At 46.1% G+C, this 20000-nt stretch overlaps 2 protein-coding genes across 8 annotated transcripts in view; one reads left to right on the top strand and one right to left on the bottom strand.

Moving 5' to 3' along the window:
* neurl4 (neuralized E3 ubiquitin protein ligase 4) overlaps positions 1-6022 on the top strand; it is a 22774-nt gene extending 16752 nt beyond the window's left edge. For both annotated transcript variants that reach the window (XM_031585286.2, XM_031585285.2), the window contains exons 22-29: positions 82-240; positions 597-776; positions 1408-1501; positions 1999-2106; positions 2607-2751; positions 3092-3204; positions 4221-4383; positions 4934-6022. In XM_031585286.2, the coding sequence (XP_031441146.1) occupies positions 82-240; positions 597-776; positions 1408-1501; positions 1999-2106; positions 2607-2751; positions 3092-3204; positions 4221-4383; positions 4934-5138 (1167 nt within the window). In that variant the 3' untranslated portion in view covers positions 5139-6022. The remainder of the gene's footprint in view (positions 1-81; positions 241-596; positions 777-1407; positions 1502-1998; positions 2107-2606; positions 2752-3091; positions 3205-4220; positions 4384-4933) is intronic.
* A 4209-nt stretch (positions 6023-10231) lies between these two features.
* Positions 10232-20000, bottom strand: part of hdlbpb (high density lipoprotein binding protein b) — a 23156-nt gene continuing 13387 nt past the window's right edge. For 3 of the 6 annotated variants that reach the window (XM_031585288.2, XM_031585287.2, XM_031585291.2), the window contains 18 exons: positions 19383-19461; positions 18235-18374; positions 17936-18040; positions 17689-17802; positions 17339-17425; positions 17027-17158; positions 16132-16350; positions 15309-15530; positions 14685-14903; positions 14232-14394; positions 13632-13759; positions 13367-13471; positions 13022-13156; positions 12534-12677; positions 12083-12262; positions 11789-11905; positions 11345-11500; positions 10232-10614 (listed from right to left, as the gene is read on the bottom strand). In XM_031585288.2, the coding sequence (XP_031441148.1) occupies positions 10519-10614; positions 11345-11500; positions 11789-11905; positions 12083-12262; positions 12534-12677; positions 13022-13156; positions 13367-13471; positions 13632-13759; positions 14232-14394; positions 14685-14903; positions 15309-15530; positions 16132-16350; positions 17027-17158; positions 17339-17425; positions 17689-17802; positions 17936-18040; positions 18235-18374; positions 19383-19461 (2541 nt within the window). In that variant the 3' untranslated portion in view covers positions 10232-10518. The remainder of the gene's footprint in view (positions 10615-11344; positions 11501-11788; positions 11906-12082; positions 12263-12533; positions 12678-13021; positions 13157-13366; positions 13472-13631; positions 13760-14231; positions 14395-14684; positions 14904-15308; positions 15531-16131; positions 16351-17026; positions 17159-17338; positions 17426-17688; positions 17803-17935; positions 18041-18234; positions 18375-19382; positions 19462-20000) is intronic. The other 3 variants (XM_031585289.2, XM_031585290.2, XM_012835473.3) reach the window with 3 other exon arrangements.

Here is a 20000-nt window from a genome sequence, read left to right as displayed (position 1 = left end):
ATGTTCAGTGTGTATGGGTTATATATATATATATAAAATGTATATATTATGTATTATAACCAGTCTACCATGTAACGCTAGTTCCAGATCGACCGTCTGAATCCGTCATGGACGTCGTCTCTGTCGCTGGGTGTGATTGGTCACTCGCCCGACCGCCTCAACTTCCCCTCTACGGCCTGCTGCCTCAAGCGCTCGGTGTGGCTCCTGCAGAGAGACTCTGTCTTCCACAACTCACTCAAGGTAATGCACACACACACACACAGACACGCAAACACACACACACACACACACACACACAGACACGCAAACACACACACACACACACACCCCTTTACAGACACAGACACAGACACAGACACAGACACAGACACAGACACAGACACAGACACAGACACAGACACAGACACAGACACAGACACAGACACAGACACAGACACAGACACAGACACAGACACAGACACAGAGAATGTCTGCACACATTCCCCTCTATCCCTAACAAACCCCATTCTTCCTTTTCTCTGCATTCTCACAATCTCTTTCTACCTTTCCTCCCTCTCTCTCTCTTTCTCTCTCTCTCTCTCTCCATCTCTCATCAGATCTGTGAGAACTATGGTCCCAACCTGGACACGTGTCCCGAGGGCACAGTGTTGGGACTGCTGGTGGACGGCAACAGCTGCCTGCACCTCTATGTCAACGGCATGGACCAGGGGGTGGCCGCCCAGGACATCCCCAGCCCCTGCTTCCCTCTCATCGACCTCTACGGCCAGTGTGAACAGGTCAGGCCCCACGAGGGTGGCGATCCAGATGAACAAATACACCGCAGGACAAGCGGGTCGCCTGCTTATTTAAACACAAACTTTGGACCGACTGCATACAGTTTGGAAGTTGTTATCGTGTGACTATTATACCACGAATGTACAAATATAAACTAATAGGCCAGCGGGAAATAAACAAAAAAAACGAGTTTAAGTTGTACAGAAAGCTTTAAGAGAGATTTTCATTATACAATTTGCAGTGAATTGGTGCAGGGACCTGTCGAGCTATTTTGCCATGATTTTCATGACCTTTGCTCTTGCACTGAATTACACTGTCGTAGCGGAGACAAATAGCCTTTGGCTACTACTTCTCGCAAGCCCAACTACACTAAGCAGCAGATCAGCTTTTAAACGATTTAGCGCACTGACTTAGCAGGCCCTGCTTTGAACAGGCCCTTGGTCATCGTATCACCCTCCTAATCTCGTGGATTGCCTAAAATACACCAGTCTGACCTGGGTTTAGCGGAGCTAAGCACATTTAACGGCGTGTGTGTTGTTTGGCACCGTGACCGCGGTTCCCCGGGCGTTTGATCCCAATCCGCCTTGGAGAGGCAAGAAGGTGACACACTTCTCCTTCCGGTTGTCATGGCAGGTAACCATAGTGGCGAACAACGTGCCGGAGGTGGGAGCGGACAGCGGGCAGACGCGGTGCCAGGGAGACATGGAGAAGGCAGACATGGTTGATGGTGAGAGAACCTTTGGAATTGGGAACTTTTGAAGTGTGACCCTTGTTTTTGCCACCGGAGCCATTGTTGCAGTAATGTCTTGAAAATCTTGTTTCCACACAAATTATTCAAAAAATAAAGCTTTATTGTTTTTCTTTAGAATGTTAATGAATTTCTTAAATTTGCCCTCCTATTTTATGGCCATATCAGACTTGCAAGTGATGTATCTGTACAGTTCAATTATATTTTATTAAAATGTTACAAATATTCATCTAAAACCATTCATCTTTACCACCCTCAGAAGTATGCGAGTCAGGATCAGATTTGTAGATTAGCCCAGATCCTAAATCACAGTCATGACTGAAGAGTGTGTGGACTTGAGGGGGGGGTCAAGAACATGGAGGTCTTTTTCCCCTCTGTGAAGTGTCTACTTCACCCCTGACCATGCCTCAGCGCAGTACCTCAGGCGCCTCAGATGTCTGTGTTCACACATTGACCCGCGCCGCTGTCTCCCCCAGGGATCAAAGAGAGCGTGTGCTGGACGCCCCCTCCGGAGGTGAACCCCAACAAGACGTGTGAATACCAGGCCCTCTGCTCCCGCTTCAAAGACCTGCTCACTCTGCCTGGTGAGGACCTCTCCCTCTCCTCTTCTTCCCTCTCTCTCTTTTTCTTTCTCTTTCTCTCTCTCTCTCTCTTTCTCTTTCTCTTTCTGCCTGGTGAGGACCTCTCTCTCTCTCCTTCTCCTAGAAGCTTATATGTGAAGTGACCAGGACAACACCGTTTCTGTATATATTAGATATTTATTAGTAATGCTGCTTTGGTAATCTTAGGTGTAGAGCTCGATCTTCATCTTGATCAGCGACCATTATGAATAGCAGTCGATGCAATTTCTAGATCTGATGGAGTTATTCTGGAATGGATTCCTCAAAAGGTTAAACGTTGTCAGAATTACAACTAGTGTTGAGGTTTATCAGCTGAGTTGTATGCAGGACGGTGTGGAACTCATGACTATCTCTTTGTTTACTTCAGACAGTTTTTGTGCACCTTCTCCTTAGTTTCATTGTTACCTCGGAAGATAATCTTGAAATCGATCTGATTATTGTTGTGCCACTGATCTCTCCCAAAGATGGCTACTTTAACGAGGATGCCAAGTATAACCTGTGTTACTGTGAGTCTTGCCACAAGCTCCGTGGCGACGAGGCGTATTACAAACGTGGGGAGCCCCCCCGCGACTACGCCCTCCCCTTCGGCTGGTGCCGCTTCGCCCTACGGTCAGTAGCACGTCATTTAAAAACGTATTGCAATTCCTAACCAGCACCCACATGTCATTGAAAGACACTCTCAGAAGTGATGGCTTTTACATACAGTATATAAACCTCTTATGTAAATCTTCCTACCACAGAGAGACAGACTGTCGGTGAAGACGAGATTAGAAATGCTGACTTGATGGTTTTTGATTTACTGTTTAACAAAATTGTGTGCAAGAAAATGTATCAAGCACGTATAAAACAGAGAGAACAGTGTCTGTTGTCCATGGTCAAGTGTTGCTCTGTCAGCATGTTGTGTTACCTGTGATGGTGGTATGCTCATGGTTTGGTGTCCTGTGTCCAGGATCAAGCCGCACTGTGAGGTGTCCACGACCTTTAAGAAGTGGCACATCGCCTACCACGGCACCAGCGTAGGAGCCCTGCGACGCACACTGGACCTCAGCCAGCTGCTCCCAGGTCTGAGGAAACTCCTCTCCTCTCCTCTCCTCTCCTCTCCTCTCCTCTCCTCTCCTCCTGTCCATCCCCACATTCATCGGTTCATCCCTCTGTTTGCTGTCTCATCTCTGTTATTTGCGCCCCCCCCCCCCCCCTATCAACATCCAACTCTTCATTGTCACTTTATTCTGCCATTTTGTTCTATTCAGCATCAGCTCCTCTCCTCAAATCCATACATCCATCCATACATACATACAAACAATCCATCCATCCATCCATCCATTCATACATACATATAAATATACATACATACAAACAAACAAACAAACAAACATCCATCCATACATAAAACAAATATTCCATTCTATTCACTGTACACACACACACACACACAGTCATGCATGCATACATACATTCATGCATACATACATCATACATATACATACATACACATACACACATACACACAAACAATCATAAAATACGTCTATACATAACATACATACATTACATATATAACATACATACATAAAACAAATATTCCATTGTATTCACTGTCCATCCATTCATCTCCAGACTCCAACCACTCATGCATTCACTTCCTTACAAACACACCCATCTATCTGTCCAGTTCTCATGTGTTTCCATCCATTCATCTCAAGTCTGTCAGGTGGCTTATCCACCTCCTGACCTAGCCATCTACTATCCATCCTCCTGCATTGATTGATCTGTCTTTCAACTCCTACTCTGTTCAGTAAGCTCTCCCTGAAACAAGACTTGAAAATGCAATTGAATGAAGATAAGAGAACAGAGAAAAACTGCTGCCATATTGCTTTAATTATAAGGAATTATAAGGATGAGTTTTGAAGTCATGGCCAAGAAACAACCACGAAAGCATTCAAAAGCATTACATTTAAAAAAAAAAAAAAACAAGTAGGGAAGGAACATTTTGAAGAAGTTTGAAATTAAACACTTCCCTCTCCACTGGCCCAGCACATGTTTTCAGCTGACCGTGTGACCTTTATGACCTTTCACAGCGGAGTCGTCCTCCATTTTCTCAGTGTCGCCCGTGAAGACGGAGAGCCAGGGCAGCTACAGCGAGCCGGAGGAGAACAGCGCCCCTGAGAGGGAGGTCCCGCGGGTGCAGCTATCGCCCACCATGCGCTATTCCGGCCTGGAGATCTTCGCCCCCAAAGTGCAGTAAGTCCGTAGGGAGGAGAAGAGAGAGCTCAATGTGTCTGTTCATCTTTCCCTTCTTTGCTCTCTGGGTCTGTTCATCTTTCCCTTCTTTGCTCTCTGTGTCTGTTCATCTTTCCCTTCTTTGCTCACTGTGTCTGTTCATCTTTCCCTTCTTTGCTCACTGTGTCTGTTTATCTTTCCCTTCTTTGCTCTCTGTGTCTGTTCATCTTTCCCTTCTTTGCTCTCTGTGTCTGTTCATCTTTCCCTTCTTTGCTCTCTGTGTCTGTTCATCTTTCCCTTCTTTGCTCTCTGTGTCTGTTCATCTTTCCCTTCTTTGCTCTCTGTGTCTGTTCATGTCTGTCCCTCTGGTTCTCCATCTGCAGGTGTTTTGTTAATCATAGAATTAAATTACAGTTACAATGAAACAGTTTTAAGTATATATCTTTTAAAGCATATAGTATTACGTGTAGTGTGTATTATACAACATGTCTTAATTAATTGCAGTTGCTGACAGACCCGTGTTTCTGTGGCATTAATACGTGACGTTAAGATCTCTCTCCCTCCCCCTCAGATTCCGGGACCCGCGATCCCACCGCTGCCACCAGGCCCAGGTGGCATTCCAGGTGTGTGTGCGGCCAGGCTCCTACAAGGTGGGCCCGCAGACGCTGGGCCTGAGCGAGTCGTTGGACCCGCGCTTCAACAACACCGAGATCGAGTGGGTCACCAAGGAGCGCGGCGGCACGCTGCTCTACGGCCTGCTCGTCCGAGTGGAGTAAAGAGAGGACCTGAGGGAAAACGGCCTGAAGGGGTGGGGAGCGTGGGAGGTGGGGTTTGGGGCTGGGAGAGGTTGTAGGAGGCGGTAAAGAAGAGGAGGACAAAAGGAAAGAAAAATGAAGGAAAGGATGGAGCGATGTTCTAGGGAGGAGTAGAGGTTCTGCACTTGTGCCTCCTTTCCTGCGTAACCAAATTTGCCCCCCCTCCATACCCCATACCCAGCCACCTAGGCAAGCCACCCCTGTTTTTACACTCCTGAGCCGATGGCCAGACTCTCGTCTCTCTCTCTCTCGTGAGGGGAGCGATTTTACATATGCCGCCTGCACTTTATGTTGAAGACTGTGGAGGGTGACTTAAAACAGACAGACAAACTCACAGCTACAAGAAAAACTTCGGTCACTGAGACCTTTCACTCTGCTTTGTGCAGGTTTTAATGTATTCTCTCTCAGTCGTCATGATGGAATAATCCTCTCTTTTCCTCTAAACCCTTATTCTTGACCCTGTTTGGATGTAATCCGGAAGGACCATCTCTCCCTTCTATTGGAGAAAGAGGGAGAGGGGTACCCACCCAGCCCCTCCTAATGTTGGATTTTGGCCTGGGTTCCTACTGTGTCTACTCAGCCCCTCAGCTCAGACTAGTCCTGGAAAACTTTTTTTTTTAAAGCAAAAACTCTTTATTGGGAGGATAAATGGACTTGAAAAATAACTAGACTTGTTTCAACAACCAACCGTAACAGTTAGCCTACAAATGACACACAAAAAAATACAGAAAAGAAAAAAAATGCCTTGGAAAAATCAAAGTGAGCTCAAGAGGAAAACCTTCAGCAGCCTGTCTTGGAGAAGAGGAAGGAGAGTATGGAAAAGGTAGAAAAAGAAGAAAAAAACATGTTTACAGGTGTTAAGACACATACTCTCAGCAGCTGGACACACTTGCTCATTACTGTTCATTCTCTTCCTCATACGGTCTCACCACAGTCCTGTCTGTCGTTTCCTTTTCTTTTCTTTTCTTTTCTTTGTTTTTTGTTTGGAGTTGGTTGTTGTCATTGTCTCAGTGCCATCCACGTGCAAGCTTGCGTCTTCTCAGTCCTCTTGGACGGCAGCCATTTTGAATCAGCAAAGACTGTATTCCCCAGACATTTAATTTGTCCCGCTCTCGTCCCCCTTTGTTTGGTCTTACCCTTCTATCCTGTCGTTGGCAGTCAAGTTTTAGAGAGCCCCTTGCTGTCGCCCCCTGCTAACAAGAAAAATTCACATCGCGTACTTTTAATTAGGTCTCAATTTTGCCTTTTGTGCAGATTCTTAGCACAGAGCACTTCCTGACTCAAGGAAGGTCACAATATATAACCAAAAGGTTACCAGTATATTTAGACATTGTGATATTTAAACTACATATTCTGTGTTCCCCACAGAGTAAACAGAAATGGCTTGTTGCTAGTAAGATTTATTTAAAGACACTATACTAGTGTCGGTGTTTGGCAAGACTGTTTCTAATCTCTCTAACCTCTCTAAGCTTGACTGCGTTCTTGTCCCATAATTGTTTACTTCATACTGCTGTTTAAAGTCTTCCTCCAAGACCCATGGATGTCAAGCACTGTTTTAGAGGAATGAAGGTCACGGCAGACAGTGCCATCGGTGTGCCTCTGTGGTTTTGTGCAAAGATTCTTGGGAAATGTAGTCCTTCACCTGAAGGATGTGGCCCTTGTATGTGAATGTGAGCTTCTGAATTATTATTATTTTTGGATAAATTATTATTTCCCCTTTTGCTTTGAAAAAAAGCCAATACACATTTTTATATGTAATTGCGATGGCAAATGCACGGGTGTCACCCGTTCTTTAAGAAAAAAAAAAGATCATTTGATTGTATCTCAAAACATTCTTTTGTGCCCCCCCCCCCCCCCCCCCCCCCCTCCATCTTCGTAAATGCTCAATAGCATATCTAGAAGAAGAGGTATTTTTTTTGTTTATGTTGCCAATTTATATGTGAAAGACTATATTTTACCAGCACAATTCCACCATTGTCACCTGAATGAGTTTTCATCAGCTAACTTATGAGGGCGCGTCCTTTTTGACTTATTGCAATGGTGAGGACAGACTTCTGCTTGCAATGTAAATCATAATGTGAAAAACGAAGGGGATTGTTGAGACCCAGTTGCTGCTTTTTTTCGGTAATTCATTTGTATTGTTTTGTTCATGTTTATAATATGAAATTGTTTGTTTTTTGTTGTACAGTACAGGCTGTTACGCACCACAAATCATATCTTCCTGATTTGGTTAAAAAAAAAAATCAAAACACAAAAAAAGTCTAAATAAAGAGACTGTATGCACATTATGTGAAACGCCTCGACACGACATTTTCTATTTGTAGCCGCACAGGTAAACCTCTGTATTACAACATTCCAAATATATACGCGTCCGCAAACAAGCATCTCTAGCCACCGTTCATGGGTTGTTCTCATATGTAATAATTACATATGAACAGTTTGTGACGGTTGATGAGCAGTAGTATTTATAATGGTAGAAACACCCCTTGTGTGGATGGAAGGTTTGATTTGCTATTTCATGAGGCTAGACGCTCAAAAAGAAAGATCAATCCAAGGTTGTCCACATCAAGATCCGGTGTGTGTGTGTCTGTGTGTGTGTGTGTGTCCCTCAGCTATATTTTACCCCAACCACATGTCTCTGCTCCTGAGCCCAAGGGATGACGGATGACAAGCACAGGAGATCCATTTTCAATGGTTTATTTGGAGTAGGAAAAAAGTCCATTCACTGACATGTTATTGCAGTGTTGCATATTTACTCAGTCATACATTGTTTTTGTTTTTTTATTTCTCCAAAAATAATAATAATAATAATAATAATGCATTCTTAAGGCCAATAGTGTTTGCTTCACCTGTTTAAAATCAATAGGTTTGCCTGACCCCCACCGATGCCCCTATCACATACACATACACTACACATCTACACACTCGCACCTGCACCTTAGTTAGACCAGAGCCACAGGGGTAGATCAGGGGATGGGAATGGACACACGAGAATTTGAAATTCACCAAGAGAGAGAGGGGGGAGGAGGCTAGGTACTGAAACAGAAAAATAAAACACTCACACGAAATCAGTGCAAAAACATAACAGAGACCTTTCTCCCCCAAAAAGGGCAGTTTATCAAACATGTATGTATATATACACACACACACACACACACACACACACACACACACAACCCCCTCATACATAGAGAAGACTATGAAATCCATCCTTCTTGCGTTGCATATTCTATCACTTTGTTTAGAAAACAAATAAATAAAAATAAATAAATAAACATAAATAAATATATCCACCTTTGGAGGAAAAGAAAAAAGTAAAGCATCATCCTTCAACCTTAACCTACTTTAGAGGAGACTACAGGCACCTACCGGTATAAGTTAATGGGTAAAGACCCAGGGATTCTTTTGTGTATTTGTATGGTATAGATGACATTTATGGTGCAGAAAATAAGGGTTAAGAGTGTAATAAGAGTGTACTGCTATAAACTATTAAAAACAAAAAACAAACTGTTAAATGTAGTTTAAATTAAAGTTCCCCCAATGGTTTGGCAGGGACCAGAGAAGGAAGCAATATTCCTTCTAACTTCAGTAACTCCACATAGTAAGTCCCTGGGCCAGTTTGGTTGGGTTGTGGGTTGTTCTCGACCTGGCTGTGTGCTGTGCCATTGCCAATCCATGTGGTCGCTCACGGTCTAAGGTAAGACTGGATGGTGAATGGTTCCTTTATACAACTGGTTACATTAACAACAACAAAAAAAGCCTGGTAAGACGTGATGATGTAAAAAGACAAAAAGAAAACAAAGAATTCAAGCTTTGCCCAATTTCTACCCCCGCAATAGAGACACACTCTCTCTCTCACACACACACACACACACACACACACACACACACACACACACAGAGACAACTCTTTCAAGTTAACAAAAGGTAAAACAAAAACATAAACAACCTTTTTCTCAACCTCGTTCTAATTATCGTCTTAGCAACTGTTCGTCTAGACATCACAGCTCACTTCCAGTCATGGAATAGAGAACCCTGCTAAGATTCCAGCTGGTGTAAGTGGTTAAAAAACATTAAATAAGCCAAGAAATAAATAGAGATACATACATACATACATAAATACATAAATAAATAAACAAACAAACATTAATCGCAGAAAAGGTAAACAGCTTCCTGACAAGCCTCTGAAGGTTGCAAGGATCTGGGCTGCACTTGAAGTTTAAATTTTTTTCCTTTTGCCTTTTTTACTATTTTCCCCATTTGAAAAAAATGTCAGTAAGAGAGTACGGAGAGAGCTACCGAGTATGCTGAAGTCCAGTGGAAACTGCTTTACAGGCTTGGGAAGTTAGGAGAAAATACGTTACTGACCCCAGTTTAAAAACTGCTGCGAGTGTGCTTGAAAGATTCACTTGCTGACTGAAGAAAGCCGCAGAAAGGTTTGAAGGTTTCAAAATAATAATAAATAAATAAATAAATAAGACCATACCTCTATTTGTTCAATAAAATGAATAAAAACAAGCACCCTCTCTGAGGATTTCTGTTTTCAAAAGCAGTAAAAAAAAATTATAATTAAAAAAGACCCCACACTTCATTTTCTCGTCCTTTCTGGAAGGGCTTTTCCTTAGTGGAGAGCAGTGGATCTCATCCAGCTGACATTTCTTAGGGACAACGCCGGATGGGACTTGATGGTGAGAGAAGGGTTTTCAGGGTCCAGTATGTGTGAAGCAGTAGCAGCATCAGAGCCCCCTACACTTCACAGGCTACTGAGGAACTCCAGCCAAGCCAGGTGGTGGTGCCCACAGACAAAAAGAGAGTGAGAGAGAGAGAGTGTGTGTGTGAGAGAGAGAGAGAGAGAGAGAGAGAGAGAGAGTGTGAGAGAGAGAGTGTGTGCGAGAGAGAGAGAGAGTGTGTGTGAGAGAGAGAGTGTGTGCGAGAGAGAGAGTGTGTGTGAGAGAGAGAGAGTATGTGAGAGAGAGAGTGTGTGTGTGTGAGAGAGAGAGAGAGAGTGTGTGTGAGAGACAGTGTGTGTGAGAGAGAGAGTGTGTGAGAGAGAGAGAGTGAAAGATTGTGTGAGAGAGAGAGTGTGTGTGAGAGAGAGATTGTGTGAGAGAGAGAGAGAGAGAGTGTGTGAGCTCATGGACTGGAGTGAGGCCACATTTGTATGTCTGCTTGTCAGGGTCGGCGTGGAGCAGAATGGAGGAGAGAGACGAAGGATCTCCTCAGTGGTCAAAGGGCACTGAAGAGGAGGAGCAATGAAGATGGCGGTAGAGGAATGAGAATCCATTTGTTCTCCACTCTACCCGAGGCTCCCTCTTTCTTTTTTTTTCCTTCCCTCTGCCGTTCAGAACTTCTTGGGCCCCCAGGCGGACATCTGTTTGGGGGCCACTCCGGTGCCGAAGGTGGGGAAGTCCTCAGCGCTGCTCATGTCCGGGGCCTGCTGGAGCCAAAGACACACAGGTGAGCTCAGGGGCCTTAAGCATCACAGGTGAGCTCAGGGGCCTTAAGCATCACAGGTGAGCGCAGGGGCCTTAAGCATCACAGGTGAGCTCAGGGGCCTTAAGCATCACAGGTGAGCTCAGGGGCCTTAAGCATCACAGGTGAGCTCAGGGGCCTTAAGCATCACAGGTGAGCGAAGCGGCCTTAAGCATCACAGATGAGCACATGTGAGCGCAGGGGCCCTAAGCATCACAGGTGAGCGAAGGGGCCTTAAGCATCACAGTCTCGCGTAATAAAGGCGCGTCCCCATGATTCTAAAACAACATACTTTATGTCAAATTCAGCTAGCTGCTCCTGACAGTCTGCTAGCTGTCTGTTCTGTGTGTGCGCGAGAAGTGCACTCATAAAAACTCTGATATTCGCACACAGTACTGGCTCTGGAAATGGGGGGGGGGGGAGGAGGCGACGACATAGTGGCTCAGGCCGAGCCGTACACAATTCCAGCCAATCAACACGTTGCTTTAGTAACATGGAAGATAGGAGTAATTTCATTGGCCGTTGAGCTCAAATATCAACAACCTTTCACCAGAATCTTTAATATAATAATCTGGAGACAACACTAGTGTGAACCAGTACATGGGATATTGTTGGTTCTTTGTGTTTGTTTGTCAGGATTATTCAAGCCTTCAAGAATCCTGACCAAAGTCATTAAGTTGGTGACATGGCCTCACCTTGTCGCCCGGGGCGTTCCAGGGTGCATCCCGAACCACAAAACCTTTGGCAGCGCCCTTACTGTCCTCGTCTCCCGCCCCATATCCCCCTCCCACAGACCGGGATGGGGGCTTCATGTAAGCTGCCATCGTCTCAGATTCAGTTACTGTCAGCATCTGAGAGAGAGAGAGAGAGAGAGAGAGAGAGAGAGCAAAAGCAAAGGATACGGAGAGAAAACGAGAGAGGAATTTAGAGAGCAAGTAGAGCTTATGTAGCTGTCTGTGGCCTGCACTTAAAACAGTCATTAAAAAGCCTTTGAATAACGCAGGATCCCAGACTGACCACTTGGCACCTAAATGAGCTGTCTAACATTCAAAGCCACCTAAATGAGCTGTCTAACATTCAAAGCCACCTAAATGAGCTGTCTAACATTCAAAGGCAGCCGTGGCAGGAGACACACTCACATATTCCTCCTCCAGGTTGAGGATATGGTCGATGGCGTTGTCCACATTCTCGGGCAAGCCAGTCACAGTCACTCGGTCTGGGTCTTCGGAACCGGGCTGAGGGAACCGGATATCCACCTGAAGGGGAACCCCAGACCCCAGGACAAACCAGGTAAACTGTTAAAAAATCTGTCACACAAAAACGGTCAATTTAAACCCATAACACACATACTCAAAGTGGGACCGAAGAAGAGTCATTCCTCTTGACCACACACGACCACACACGACCACACACACTCACTCACACACTCACACCTTGAACTCGTCCATGAGCTTGCGGATGGCCTTGCCACGGGCGCCGATGATGCGGGCGTGCACGCGGTGATCCAGCTGCACGTCGTTGCTGACCATCTCCTCCAGCTCGGCCACCAGCTGCTCTATGGCCACCCGCGCCTCCTCCGCGTTACGCTCGTAACCTGAGATCACGATCACATCCTGAGGAGGGAACGATGGCGGGAGGAAAGGACAGAAGAAAAGAGGAGAAGGGATCAAGATGGAGGGAGGAAAGGACAGAAGAGAGGAGAAGGGATCAAGATGGAGGGAGGAAAAGAGAAAGAGGGAGAAAGGGATGGACAAAGTAGTGAGACGGATAGAATGAGAGGTGAGTTATGACAAGTGTCAGAACAACAGAGGGAGAGGATAGATCAAAATAAAGTCGGGAAACCAAAAAATGCACGCACAGGCACACGCACACACACACACACACCTGCTGTTCATCTCCCTTGTCGGGGAACTGCACGTTGACGTCGTGGTCTTTGCGGATCTGGGAGATGACGGCCCCTTTACGGCCGATGATCTTGGGATGAAATTTGGGCGGGATTGAGAGTGTGATTTTGTAGCTCCTCAATGCCTGTTGACACACCCCAACGTTAGCAGAACAATTAACCATTTAAAACAGCATCATTCACTGAACACTGACAGAATCATACAGCCTCACAACTAGATCTTCGGAAAACTATTGTTACACTAAAAGCTGCAACACGAAGTAAACAAATATATAAACATCGCACAAAGCTAGAAAGAATTCAAGAATTCACCGCATAATATCTATAATGCCAGCCAGGACAAACAGCTATGTCAAATTATTTCAGTCTATTAATTTAATATCAAATTTATAGTATTGGTGCCATATTTGGATCTGGTCTAATCTGCTGTAGTCAGGTCTGGTTTAATCTGGTCTGGTCTGGTTCGTACCCGGTCCGCTTGCTCCGCCTGTAGCTCTTTGACACGCTCCAATAGGCCCAGTTTGGCCTGATCCACGTTGGTCTCCTGACCCGTGATCTTGATGACGTCAGACAGCTGGTCAGGCTGAGGCACTGAGATGTTCACCTGAAAAACAAAGACAAGGGTTTAAATCAAGACGACACAGATCAACGGTTGAAGTCGATGGACAGATGTGTGTGTCTGTCACTTGGCTATTCAAGCAGATTTAAAAAGGTCATTACTGACTGTGTCCATCATAGCTTCCCCCTAGTCAGATAATACGCAGCCGCCACACTACATTTCCCACAACCCACCTCTCTCCCTCTACTACTGTACCTCATACTCCTCCATCATCTTCCTGATCCCGTTGCCCTTCTGGCCGATGATGTAGCGATGGAGATCATAAGACACCTCTACATCTATCGTCACAGGCACCAGAGCCTGCAGAGAGAGAGAAAGAGAGAGAGAAAGAGAGAGAGAAAGAGAGAGAGGAGAGGAGTGGAAGAAACTGGATGAAAAGGTGAGCCCGGTCAGCTGTCACAGGTCAGCTGTGAAGCAGTTCTTGAGGGTAGAGGTGAATTGTGGGTGACGTGGTCCATACCAGCAGGGCTTGCCGCGCCAGCTCACACTTCTCCTCTCGACCCGAGATGGCAATGGTGTCACACTTGCGGGGTGCAGACTCGGCCTCCGGGCTAGCATCACCATTCTCTTGCGGATGGGGCTCCTGACCTGATGTTGCCATGGCAACAGCATATTTAACTTCAATCAAAATCCTCTTTCTTATTGGACAACAAAATATGACATGGTTAGACATGAATCATAGAGGGCCATGTCCTTTTTGTGCAGCTAGCCACATAAATGTAAATAGAAAAACAAATGTAAATGCGTTTATTGATGTTTCTTTTAAGGACTATTTAAAAAGTAAATTGCACATTTTTGCTATTGCAACAGTCATCATTTGGTTTAAAAAGAGCTTTCAATGAAATTTGAAAAACTATATTTTCGAACACTCAGTACTACCAACCATGCAAGCACTGATGCAATGCATGCATCAACTACCATCAGCAAGCACTGATGCTTTGAACAATAGGATCATGGGTATCATTGGAGAGGAGAATTGATAAAACATAAACTAACACCTACAACATCTACATGTAATCCCTCTGAGGTCTATGAGCGGAGGGAGGGCATGCTGTCTGACCTGCTGTCTGACCTGCTGTCTGGCCGGCTGACTCGTCCCTCTCGGGGAACTTGACCTGGACCTCGTAGTCTCTGGTGATCTGCTGGATCCGGCAGCCTTTGGGCCCCATCACGGCCCGGTGGTGCCGCTGGAGGATGGCCACCTCCACCGTCACCTGGGCCTCCTGGGTAGACGAGAGTCAAAGGTCAGTAGGGGTCATGACCCAAGGTGAACCAGTTGCTATGTCAGCCCAGGAACACACACCTACTCATCTCTTATGTCCCTCAGGTAAACTTGCAAGTAAGTACTTTTATGACAGAATAGATGAAATACATTTTAAGGCCACTGAAAAGAATCCAGACACATACTGATCTACACATTTGTACGCATTAAACTTAAACACAGTCTAGTTTTCCCAATAACAGAAAACACTAACACATAATCAAACATATGCATTGTGTGATGTTTTAGTACCAGGTCCTCGATGATCTCCTGGATGCGTCTCTTAGCGGCCTCCACGCAGTCTTTGGCGCCCTTGAGTGTGATGCGGTCGCTGTGTGTGCCGGTGCGGGGGAAGCTGATGGCCACGCCGCCGTACTCTTCCACCAGCTCCCGCAGCACCTGCCCACGCCGGCACACAAAGTGCCGGTGGTGCCGTGGTTCCACCACCATACAGTCCTCCACCACATCATCCTGAGGGAGAGAGAGAGGGAGAGAGAGAGAGAGAGAGAGGAGAAAGATAGACGGACAGACAGGCAAACAGAAAGCCAGTTAATAAAATCAGGTGGAATCACCTAAAACAAGATGGAGGCTTGCTTTCCCCAAGCATTGTCCAAATGTATGTTCACATTTCACTGATGACCGTACTGTGAGGCTACATTGTCAAGCACAAACCAAACTACAAAAAGGAGTTTAAACTGTGATAAAACTTTGGACTAATCCAAAGCTGGCTGATTCAGACACAATCAGGCATGTAACTGCACTAGCAGGAACCGACTATTTTGACTGATCCGTGTAGCAATCATCATAAAGCCTCACAAGGCTGTCTTTCTCTTGATTTGATTCCCTTCTCAGTAAATCAGACTGATTGGCGTGTACCAGGTTCTTGACGAGGATCTCCAGCTCCCGTTGGGCGAGCCGCACGGCCTCTTCGCGACCGACGATGGTGATGAGCTCCTGCTCGGGCTCGTCGTGGGAGGGGAAAATGATGCGGGCGCCAGTGCGGTCACGCACCCTCCGGATGTTGGCCCCCCCGCGGCCAATCAGGAACTTGTGGTACTCAGGCTTGGCCTGCAGCTCCACTGTGAAGTTATTCACTTGCTGTAACAGAGTGGAGGATGGGAGAGAGAGAGAGAGAGAGAGAGAGAGAGAGAGAGAGAGAGTATATATTCGTGTAGCTCAACTGGAAGAACAACACCAAGGTCATGATACATATTCTGTAGAATAAATGTTTGTCTAAGAATTTGGCATGTATAAGCACTCTGCCAGACTGTGTCTAGGCCACTGCCTGATCTATGTCCTGAGGCACAGTAGAGCTAATAACAAGGCCAAGGTCATGCCAAGGGAAAACACATACTGACAAACACATACTGTGTTCTTGACTTGTACGGCAAGTCGCTAGGCTAAAAATGAATAAATGCACATGCTTATTAATGACAGGGACTAAAGAGTGTTGGACACCATCTCTGACAGTTGTGTGGTTATGTGGTGGTGCGACTCTCACCACAGCTACTTAACAGAAAGCTTCCACACTACCTCCCTGGGCTCCTTACTCTAAGTCACTTTGGATGATGTATCGGTTCATTAGTTGTGTGGAACCTTGACTGATTACTTAGTTGTTCTAATTCCCTAATTCTCCCATTTGGCCAGCCACAGGGAGTTATGCCATGTCCCTCCCTCCCTCCCTCCCCGGCCTCCTCACCTTTTCCTCGGCCAGCTGCAGCAGCTGCTTGCGGGCCTTCTCCACCTCGCAGGCCGGCCCGCGGATCGTCACCCTGTCGGAGCCCGAGCCCTCGGAGGGGAAGTGGATGTGCACGCCACCGCAGTCCTCCATCACCGAGCGCACCAGGCAGCCCTTGGAGCCGATCAGAGAGTTGTGAAGCTTAGCCGGGATGGTCACCTCCGTCTCCTTTATGTTGGCCTGAGGGAGTGACACAGAGAACCCAACAGGTTATCCTCATGTCAACTACTGCCACTAATGTAGTGATACTGTATATACTACTGTGCAATTGTTACTACAAATATATAGTGATTTGTTTCTACTGGTAATGGTTACTAGGTATGCTAACAACTAATGTTGTTATAATGAACAAGGACAACGTCTGTGATACAGGTTGTGCTTATGTGATAGCCAGGATCATGTCAGTGACACGTTGTAATATAATCATAGGCAATCCACACACTGATACAGTTGTTCATTGACAAACACATTTCAAGGTAGTTCACCCAGGTATCATCCAGTAGTGTGTTTCCTCTGGTACAGCCTCCCATTTTGATCCCCTCCATTCACAGATGTCTTCAGACATTAAACAACTTAAGAACTTAAAATTCTTGAAATTGGGGCCGTTATCGGCTGTTTGAATGATACTGTCCACATACTGCATAAGCATGCTGACCTATGTTATGTGTATTTAGGGCAGGCCTACTCTAGTGTTTGTTCTTGTGCTTGTTGATGCTCCATGTTGTGCTCTATATTTGTCTGTCTCCCTATCTCTCTCCGTTTCTGCGTGTGTACGTGTGTGTGTGTGTGTCTCTTTCTGCATGTTTTTCTCTGTAAACTCTCTCTCTCTCTCTCTCTCTCTCTCTCTCTCTCTCACCAGGTCTCTCTGGATCGCCAGGATGCGGTCTCGTGCAGCTTCACCGTTGGCCTTCTTCCCCGTGATGACGATCATCTCGGAGTCGCTGTTCTCCGTCGGCAGGTCAATCTTCGTGTTGGTCTCCTCACGGATCTGGGGATTCCCAGAGCACCCACACCCCACCACCTCAGCAAGAGAGCAGCTGGCATTTCGCTACGGTAGTGGCATTTCTCCAGTGATGCCAGAGTGAGACATTACTGCGCGGGCGTTCCAGCAAACAATAAATCAATGCATGTGCCAAAGTGCCTACTTGGTAACTAAAGGGCCTCATACCTTCTTGATGTTGGTGCCTCCTTTGCCTATGATGTTTTTGTGGAACTGCTTGAAGATGGGTACCGAGATGGAGTAGCTGTTTTCAATCTGAGTAAAGAGAGGACAGTTTAGAGGGGGAGGAGAGAGACAAAAAGAAAGTGAGACAGAGAAAGAGAGAGAGAGAGAGAGAGAGAGAGTGACAGACAGACAGACAGACAGACAGACAGACAGACAGAGATAGAGACAGAGAGAGAGAGAGAGAGAGAGAGAGAGAGAGAGAGTGACAGACAGACAGACAGACAGACAGACAGACAGACAGACAGAGATAGAGAGAGAGAGAGAGAGAGAGAAATGTATAGCTGTGTTCATACCAGATCGGCGATCATCTTCTGCAGGAACTTGCCACATTTCTCCACCTCATTCTTTGGCCCTCTGAGCTGCACGATGTCACTCTTTTGTGACGGGTCGGGGAAATTTACGATGACCTGAAACAGAAGATTCAATCCCACCTCAGTTATGGCTTTAAAGCACAATCACCTTGCCAGGGCCCTACTTTGCAATGTGGGTTATGGATGTCTAATATGAGACACAAACAGGCACTGAAAAATTCCGATTTACCTCTGGAAACTTGTCCCGGACCTCTTTGATCTTTTCGCCTTTTTGGCCGATGATGGTGCGGTGGAATTTTTGCTCCACTATCATGTCTTTGGTTCGTTCGTTTTCCTGACAAAGACAGAAAAAATGTGGGGGGAAAAAAAACAGGATTGAGGGGAAGGGGAAAAGTGAAAGGCGATCAGCTTAGCAGAAGGCCAACTGAACAAGAAAATGGCCAGAGTAACACTTTGAGAGGGGGAAAGGCAACGTCAGCCGGAGCTCCTGAAGCTCTAATTTCATCCGCTGTTGACTGCGCTGCTCACCATGCGCTGGGCCATCTCCATCAGCTCCCGCCGGGCCAGCTGCACCCCCTGAGGGTCCCCCTCGATGCGCACCAGACCGCTCCCGTCCGAGTCCTGAGGGATCCGCACGGACACCTTGTACTGCTCCTTAATCCGGTTTACTGCGGAGCGATGGAGGGATGGCAGACGGAGAGAGGAGAGAGTGATAGAGGAGGTAAAAAGGAGAGAAATAAATGAGTCAGAAGGAGTGGCTCCAACAAAACAGTGCTTTTCTAGAGACTAAAAAACGAATTACATAGATCACAGGGCCACTGCGACCTTGGCCACTGTCTCCTGTATAGAAGTGGAAGTGTGTGTGTGTGTGTGTTTGTTTTTCCCTCTCACAGGCTTATGTGTGCATATTGTCCTGCAGGCATGTGAGTATGTGTGATTTCTGTTGCAGGATTGTGTGTCTGTGTGTGTGTGTGTGTGTGTGTGTGTGTGTGTGTGTGTGTGTGTGTGTGTGTGTGTGTGTGTGTGTGTGTGTGTGTGTGTGTGTGTGTGTGTGTGTGTGTGTGTGTGTGTGTGTGTGTCTGTCTGTCTGTCTGTCTGTCTGTCTGTCTGTCTGTGTGTGTGTGTGTGTGTGTGTGTGTGTGTGTGTGCGCGCGCACGTGTTTTAGCCTCCGAGGCAGAGGGCAGTGCTGACTATGAGGAGATATTTTTAGAATAGCTGGAAACCCCTTCAGCAGGAGGACAGGCATCAGCCGACCACATGACAACACTGAGCACTGAGGCACACGAAACCAACTTACTGACAACCGCTCAACAAACTTCAGCTTTGGAATGACTCTTTGCAAGGGGTATCAGTTACTGATAGTTGACACTGTAAAGTATAAGTTACTGACAGTGGATCTTTTGAAGGGGGGGGAAAACAAAAACAAGAACACTCTTGTTTTCTGCTTCTCTCAGCAGTCCTCCCCACCCTGTCTGAGGCTGAACTCACTGTTAGCTCCCCCCAACACACACACACACACACACACACACACACACACACACACACACACACACACACACACACACACACACACACACACACACACACACACACACACACACACACACACACACACACTCACACACACACACACACACACACACACACACACACACACACACACACACACACTCACTGTTCGCTCCGTTCTTGCCGATCAGGTGTCTGTGGAAGCGCTGCTCGATGTTCACTTCGGTGTAGTCCATCCGAGACATCTATTGATGGAGGACAGAGGACGGACAGATCACCCCATGAAGTAACTCACTCCACTGCAAACTGCTCATACAAACAAGTCATTCGCAGTCGCAGGGCAGCAGAGTTCAAAACAAACTTTGTAGTCAATGACGAAAGGTTCTGGAAATTACATCCATTCGTTATGAATTCTCAGTGCTGTACTGTATATCTAACCCTAAGCTACATTCTGAACTCTTCATTCCACAGATAAATAAGTTTTGCTTTCAATGCAAGCACTGCATTTCCTTGTACTTAGTCATTCACCGAACACTTATCCAAAGTGGCAGGATACAGTTAATGGATGACAAAAAAAAAACTCTTCTCCCTCAAAGAGGCTTCTTCTTGTTATTAATGTAAAAAGCTAAAAGGATAAGCCACCTTCCACTCACAGAGCCTTCTCTCTAGCACATGTAATACAAAGATGAGCTCTTCACAGTTCAGAACAGTTTTTGTTCCACACCTAACAACCATCCAAAAGGTTCCAAAGAATCCTTCCCTGGAGAATTCTAAGCCTTAGTCA

Source organism: Clupea harengus, chromosome 18 (assembly GCF_900700415.2).
Source record: "Clupea harengus chromosome 18, Ch_v2.0.2, whole genome shotgun sequence".
Lineage (NCBI taxonomy): Eukaryota > Metazoa > Chordata > Actinopteri > Clupeiformes > Clupeidae > Clupea > Clupea harengus.
Note: the sequence above shows the minus strand (reverse complement) of the source record. Positions and strands in the feature narration are given on the sequence as shown.